General features: G+C 40.6%; 1 protein-coding gene across 1 annotated transcript; it reads left to right on the top strand.

Annotated features, from left to right (window-relative positions):
- Nucleotides 1–536: 536 nt before the first annotated feature.
- LOC141793473 (E3 ubiquitin-protein ligase TRIM39-like) lies at nt 537–1,949 on the top strand. The gene has a single exon (XM_074674213.1). It carries the CDS (start codon nt 537–539, stop codon nt 1,947–1,949), a length of 1,413 nt encoding a protein of 470 aa, XP_074530314.1.
- Nucleotides 1,950–6,984: the final 5,035 nt, after the last annotated feature.

Genomic DNA, 6,984 nt, shown 5'->3' on the forward strand with positions numbered 1-6,984 from the left:
GACAGATGTTATGGCACTTTCACAATGCGATTAATTATGATTAATCAGGGAAATCATGCGATTAATTATGATTAAAAGTTTTAATCGTTGCCCAGCCCTACTTAAAACCTAGACATTCCTCCATGTAAACAAAGGTGGAAAAGACACATTTCAGCAGTATCACTAACTCTGAGTCTTTAAGGGTTAAACTTCCTCCTGTCACCTCAAAAACAGCTCCACCTTGTTTATGACTCATCACACACACATCAGGAAGTAGTCAGTGTTTTTCTCTCCTCGGACAGACACACTGACACACCGTAATGTTAACCAAAAGACAAAAAAGACACGACATCGACAGCTTACAAAAAGATTCTGGGAATACGGCCACTTTAACCAGTGACTGACTGCAGACTATACAGAGCTTTAGAAAACACCAGTCAAAGTGGAAGTAAGTTCCAGTAAACTTTGTGGAGGAGGAAGAGGAGGAAGAGGAGCCTCGGCAGTCTGAGCTGTTGGAGCTGTCTGCCCATCCTAAGTTTGGCTTCACTCAGAGGAAAATGGCTTCTTGTTCAGAGGAGGATCTGTGCTGCTCTGTCTGCCATGACGTCTTCAAACATCCTGTGATCCTGTCGTGTAGCCACAGCTTCTGTAAAGCCTGTGTGCAGAGCTGGTGGTCAGAGAAACAGACTCAGGACTGTCCAATCTGTAATAGAAGATCTTCAAGACCTGACCCTCCTTGTAACTTGGTGTTGAAGAACCTGTGTGAGGCCTTCTTACTGCAGAGACATCAGAAAGCTGCAGCAGACTCTGAGGCTCTCTGCAGTCTGCACTCTGAGAAACTCAGACTGTTCTGTCTGGACCATCAGCAGACAGCGTGTCTGGTCTGCAGAGACTCTAAAAAACACTCCAACCACACATTCAGACCCATCGATGAAGCTGCCCAGGATCTCAAGGAGCAGCTCCAGGAATCTCTGAAACCCTTAAAGAACAAACTGCAGAGCTTTAGAAAAGTCAAAGAAGACTGGACAGAAACAGGAAAACATGTGAAGACCCAGGCTGCAGACACAGAGAGGCAGATAAAGGAGCAGTTCAAGAAGCTTCACCTGTTTCTAGAAGAGGAAGAGGAGGCCAGAATCTCTGCACTGAGGGAGGAAGAGGAGCAGAAGAGTCAGAGGATGAAGGAGCAGATGGAGGCTGTGAGCAGAGAGATAGCAGCTCTTTCAGACGCAGTCAGAGCCACAGAGGAGCAGCTGAGAGCTGGAGACCTCTCATTCCTGAAAAACTACAAGGCTGCAGTGGAAAGAGTCCAGCAGCGCCCCCTGCTGGAGGACCCACAGCTGCCCTCAGGAGCTCTGATAGATGTGGCCAAACACCTGGGTAACCTGAGCTTCAACATCTGGATCAAGATGAAGGACATGGTCTCCTACAGTCCTGTGGTTCTGGACCCAAACACTGCTGGTCCAGAACTCATCCTGTCTGAAGATCTGACCTGTGTGAGAGGTGGAGAGAAGAGACCACTTCCTGATAACCCAGAGAGGAATATTGTGTTACGTGGCTCCTGTGTCCTGGGTTCTGAGGGCTTCAGCTCAGGGACTCACAGCTGGGATGCCGAGGTTGGAGAGAACACGTTCTGGGAGGTTGGTGTGTGTGGGGTGTCTGCAGACGGGGAGGAAGAAATTGACTCTGGATTATGGAGAGTAGAGTTTAATGATGATGATAAGGATAAATACACAGCATGGACCCCATTGAGAGAGTGTACTTCTCTGTCAGTAAGAGGACGTCTTCAGAGGATCAGAGTTCATCTGGACTGGGACAGAGGAAAGTTGAAATTCTCTGATCCTGACACTGACACACACATACACACCTTCACACACACTTTCACTGAAACCATGTTTCCATACATGTTTGTGTTAGGTTTACCTGGTCTGAAGATATTACCAGTGAAGGTCTTGGTATCAGTGGAAGAGTGAAAATTATGAAAATGATATTGGTGATGATGATGATGATGATAATGATGATGATGCTGGTGATGTTGAAGAAGATGGTGATGATGAATTTAAATTATGTTTTAACACTTCTTTTCATTTTGGCCATGTTTGAATCAAACCATGTTTTTGTAAAAAAAAAATAATAAGGATTCCATAACTGTCTGTTGTTGGATAATTATGTTTAGTATGATTAAAGCTGATGATGACATGCTTAAGTTTACCTGAACTGAATTTACAACCTTTGTAAATGTAAATGAGCCCTGTTTACACTCAAATAAAGACCACATCAATGTTTAACGCCACAGGTCATTATCAGGTATTCACTTTTGAAACGGTCATGTGGAGGGTTGCGCTCCTTTAATATAAAAGTATGAAGTCCATGAAGACAAGGCTATGAAAGGAGAAGTTTATTATTGCAGTTAATATAAGTAGTGAAGGTTGGATAAATATTTATGTATACATATACAACATATATAAGTCACACCGATTGAAAATGTCTTATTTATTCAGAATGATTTGGTTTGTTTACAGTATTTTCAGAGTGAACTTTTGACTTATAACTTTGATAAGTGTTTGTACATCAGGAGCTTTAAATAATGTTCCTAAAGCTCCTCATATCTGTGACCACTTTCTCCTCTCTCCATGCGCTCCTCTCCTCCCCTCCTCCCCTCCCCTGCTCTAAGTGATTGTTGCCAGTGAGATCGGTGCAGTTTGAGCTTAAATGAGCTCCATCTGATAAACATCCTCACTTTTAAAAAGTTATGGGAGTTTTGGCGCTAGTTTGTGACTCAAACCCTAGAATCTGTTTGCAATGTAGAGCAAAAAAGACGCGAGTGAACTTTTAAATCATGTTATCAGGCGCTAAACACTGGGAGCTGTCCAGTGTCCAAAATGGGGGCTGGAGATGAAGTCTGAGTGCCTGACAGCAGTTTTGTCAGCAAAAGCCTTCACGAATGGACCAATGAGCAAACACTGTGTGCAGGAGGTGCTCATGGGAGTTGTAGTGTCACAGTCTGCTATTGCACTAGCTTTATTTTTTCAGATGCCATTTCAGAAAACTACAATTAAAACATCAACCCACCAAAGTGGCTGGTAACAGTGGCAGTGTTACCACAGCTGAAATTCACCCACATTTGTCAGGTTGGGGGTTGGTTATGTCGAGCCCTGGTTAAGAATATCTTGCCAAGTTCTAGGGAAAACGTCCCTGAACAAGAAACAATTAGATTTTCAGACCCCATTATCAGAAGTCTGTTGAAAGTCTTGACAAGACATTCAGGCGTTGTGTTCAGCTTTTATAATATTGAAATAACCAAAACTTTCTGGACCTGTCAGGTGAACATGGCTCATATTGAGTTGAATCAGACAATTTCTTTTACTAAAACACAAGAAACACTTGTTTAGTTTTCAGGGTTTTTTTGTTGCACATCAACAAGTTTTAAAATTATTTGTTGATAAATTCGCCTGATATGTGCTGTCTGTTTTCGCACCTGTAAGAAAATCTCTGAGCACAAAAAAATACTAATAAATAAAACACATTGACACACACACACACACACACACACACACACACACACACACACACACACACACACTTGAAAACGAACAATAAACTGCCGGATTTCACTAATGAAAGCTTGACGGACGGATTTGTGTCAGTTATGTCTTTTTTATGCTTTTTCATGGTAAAAACATTTAAAGTAAGCAGATTAATACAACAATTTTAAGAAACCATGTAAATCATCAAAATAACCATGAAGTTTAAGCATTTTGAAAGAAAGAAAAATCATCATTTCTACCAAATCTATTAATTTACACATATTAAGTTTAACAATATCTTTAACTATAGGATTGGGAGAGGAAGCAGCCCATCAAGAGGGCCCAGAACGACAGAAGTCTGAGGATATCAGCATTGAAGATTCCTTTTTACATACACTGTAAAAAATGTCACCGTAAAATTACAGTAAGTTACTGGTTAATAACTGCATTACTTTCACAGCAAGTTGCTGCAAATATCTTCACAGCAATTTACCGTAAGTAATACACAGTAGTTTACTGTAATTGTTTCACAGTAGTTCACATTAAAACAACAACACTTTACTGTTAATTCATGGTTGCCAGGCCCAAGGAATTACCATAAAACAGGACAAGCAGCCTATGCTGTGGAGCACAACCAGGCAGCCAATGTCACTTGGCACAGCCAGGCAGTCAAGACAAGCAGTCTATGCTGTTGAGCACACACAGCCAGCCAGCGCAGTGGCCCATAGACAGCTAGCTGGTCCATGCCATGGAGCACAGAAACACTGGCCCTGTGTGGTATCTTAATGTGCATCAGAGTCTCATATCCACAGTGTTGCCTCCTCACCCATGGTTTTCCTTTCGGGTTTTGCAGATTATTGAGTTGAAACAACTGAAAAGTTTAAGTTGGACTGATGCAAAATGTTGATTTGAGATGAATGAAAATATTTAGTTTATTTGACCTATTAAGTTGTGTTAAATGAACTAGTTAATTTCATTTCAAAGAACTTAATTTATTTAGGTGTGACCAATTGAAGCAATTCATTTAAGTTGGTCCAACTACTTCTTTTTATTAGTTGTACTAACGCAGAATTTCAAGTTGACATGATCCACAAAAATACATTGGAAACCTTAATCTAAAAATTTTGAGTTGGATTGATTAAAAAAATTACATCACCTCAACTGACTAGAGATTCCCTTTTCGCAGTGTAAGCTGACATACAGTCTTTGTTTCTAACGTGATCTAAAAAAGATTTTGTACTCCTATTATTGACAAAGGAACAGTTTACATCTGTGCTGGGAGCTGGCCCACACGGTGACGCGCTTCATGGCCTCTGATGCGCGCCCCGATGGTCAGTCTGTTCTCCTGGTTGCTGAGGTAACAGAGGCTCCGACCGTCTCCACTACCGGGTCTTTCCAGCACACTTTTTCCGCGCTGGCATGGATCATCCAGACTAAGCAGTCACTGCGCCTCGGCTGCAATAAAAAAGCGTCAGAAAAGCAAATAAAAAAGCGTCAGAGAAAAGAGGAATTAATATGGTGAACTTCACACTAGTTCAAAATGACAATATGTAGATAAAGCAAAGGTGGAAAACAAGGGTACAGTAACTTGACAGAATATGTTAAACTTACTTTGGTGGCATCAACCTTGAAAATGTTGAAAATCTGCTGCACGTCCCACAATTCAGTTCATGGAATTTGCTGTGTTTTTGCAGTGGATAGTCTTAATACAGCATTTCGTGGTGAAATAATGCAATAAAATGCTGTAAAATCCTGGTAATAATTGAAACGGCAAATATCACAGCAGTTGACTGTAGTAATACTGTTGTTATTGTAAATTTTAAAATTACAGTCTTATATTGTAATTATTACAGTTAAGTCCTGTAAAGTTGTAATACAGCAATTTACTGTGAGAAAATACAGTGAAACATTGTGAAATCCTGGTAATTTTTTACAGTGTAGCTACTAACATGAGCACTATGCCAAGGCAGAAGCAGAATCACCACAGCTCTCTACTAAACTCCACTGCACCTGTGATAACAACTGTTAAAAGCCAAACAACACTGACAGACGCCTTTTCACCTTAACACCCAGAGTCAAGCACCAGAGCCATGACAATAACAAGAGACATAAAACAAGTTTTTGTGTTTGATTGTTTTATTAGTTTTTGGAGAATGATGCATTGAATACTTGAGTTTAATGTTCAGAGAAAAGAAACTAAACGGCCACTAAAGAGTTTAACTATTCAAACCCAAACATTATATCTCTGTATTTATCTGTCCAGCGTTCCTCCATGTAAACAAGTGTAGAAAAGACTAATTTTCAGCACTAATCACAAACTCTGTGTCTTTAAGGGTTAAACTTCCTCCTCTCTACTCAAAGCTCCACCCTATTTATGACTCATCACACACACATCAGGAAGTAGTCAGAGATTTTCTCTGCTTGAACAGACACACAGACGCACTGTATCTTTAACCTAAAGACAAAAAAAGAGACAACATCCACAGAGAGAAGACAGCTTCCTAAAGGATTATGGGAATGCTGCCACTTTAACCAGTGACTGACTGCAGACTATACGGAGCTTCAGAAAACACAGCAGTCAAAGTCAAAGTAAGTTCCAGTAAACTCTGTGGAGGAGGAAGTGAGGCCTCAGCAGTGGTGCTTGCCGATTCCAGCCGAACATGAGGTACTTGCAAAATCACCATGATTAGAAGTGTTTGAAAGTTTTCTGAACTGTTTGAAGGAGAGAGGATTGAGGAGAGAGGAGGGAAATTGGGGAGCAAAGAAACATGAGATCCTTTGCTGATTCCTTAACAAAAAAATAACTCCTCTTACTTCACAAATTGGTCACTGATTGAATGTTCAGACTTCACTGAACCTCCATAACATTTTGCCCCACCAGCAACAATTGCTGCTGAAGTGTATCATCTACTCACATTAAACATCTCAGCGTGACTAATGCTACTTTTTCCATGTATATGCTAGTAGACAAAGATTTTGGTTCCTAAAAAATAATTTCCAAGTGTTTCCTGTCACATCACTGCTTCCTGTTCCTCCTGGTGGAAGACATGGTGGCTGCAAACCATCCTAGAAAGAAACATATATATATATATATATATATATATATATATATATATATTTCCCCCCAATATATATAAGTAAATATTTAATCATTCATGTCTCTAGAGTAACCCCCACCACCACCACCACCAAAAAAAACCAGAAAGGACCTTGGATGAACATCTTTTTTTGTTCATGGGCTTATTATCTGTAAGTGGCAACAAAAGTTGCCGATGGGCACAAAGCCAGTCGAATATAATTACAGGGTGAAGGGTGGGGGGGTTCTTGTTGACCTGTGAGGAGCTGTGGGTGTTTGCAAAAGGAGAGAAAAGTGTGACATGAACACAATAATAAAGTCTGTGAGTAATGATCAACATTCTTTGTCTCTGTTACAGTCAGACTTTGAGACCAGCAGCAGGACAATAAGACATGTGACTCAGTT

This window comes from Halichoeres trimaculatus, unplaced genomic scaffold (genome assembly GCF_033239565.1).
Source record: "Halichoeres trimaculatus isolate MK-OKI-2021-1 unplaced genomic scaffold, fHalTri1.1 fHalTri1_scaffold_7, whole genome shotgun sequence".
Classification (NCBI taxonomy): Eukaryota; Metazoa; Chordata; class Actinopteri; order Labriformes; family Labridae; genus Halichoeres; species Halichoeres trimaculatus.

Excerpts from the sequence above, each read along its gene's own strand:
- LOC141793473 (XM_074674213.1), top strand. The coding sequence starts at position 537 with ATGGCTTCTTGTTCAGAGGAGGATCTGTGCTGCTCTGTCTGCCATGAC.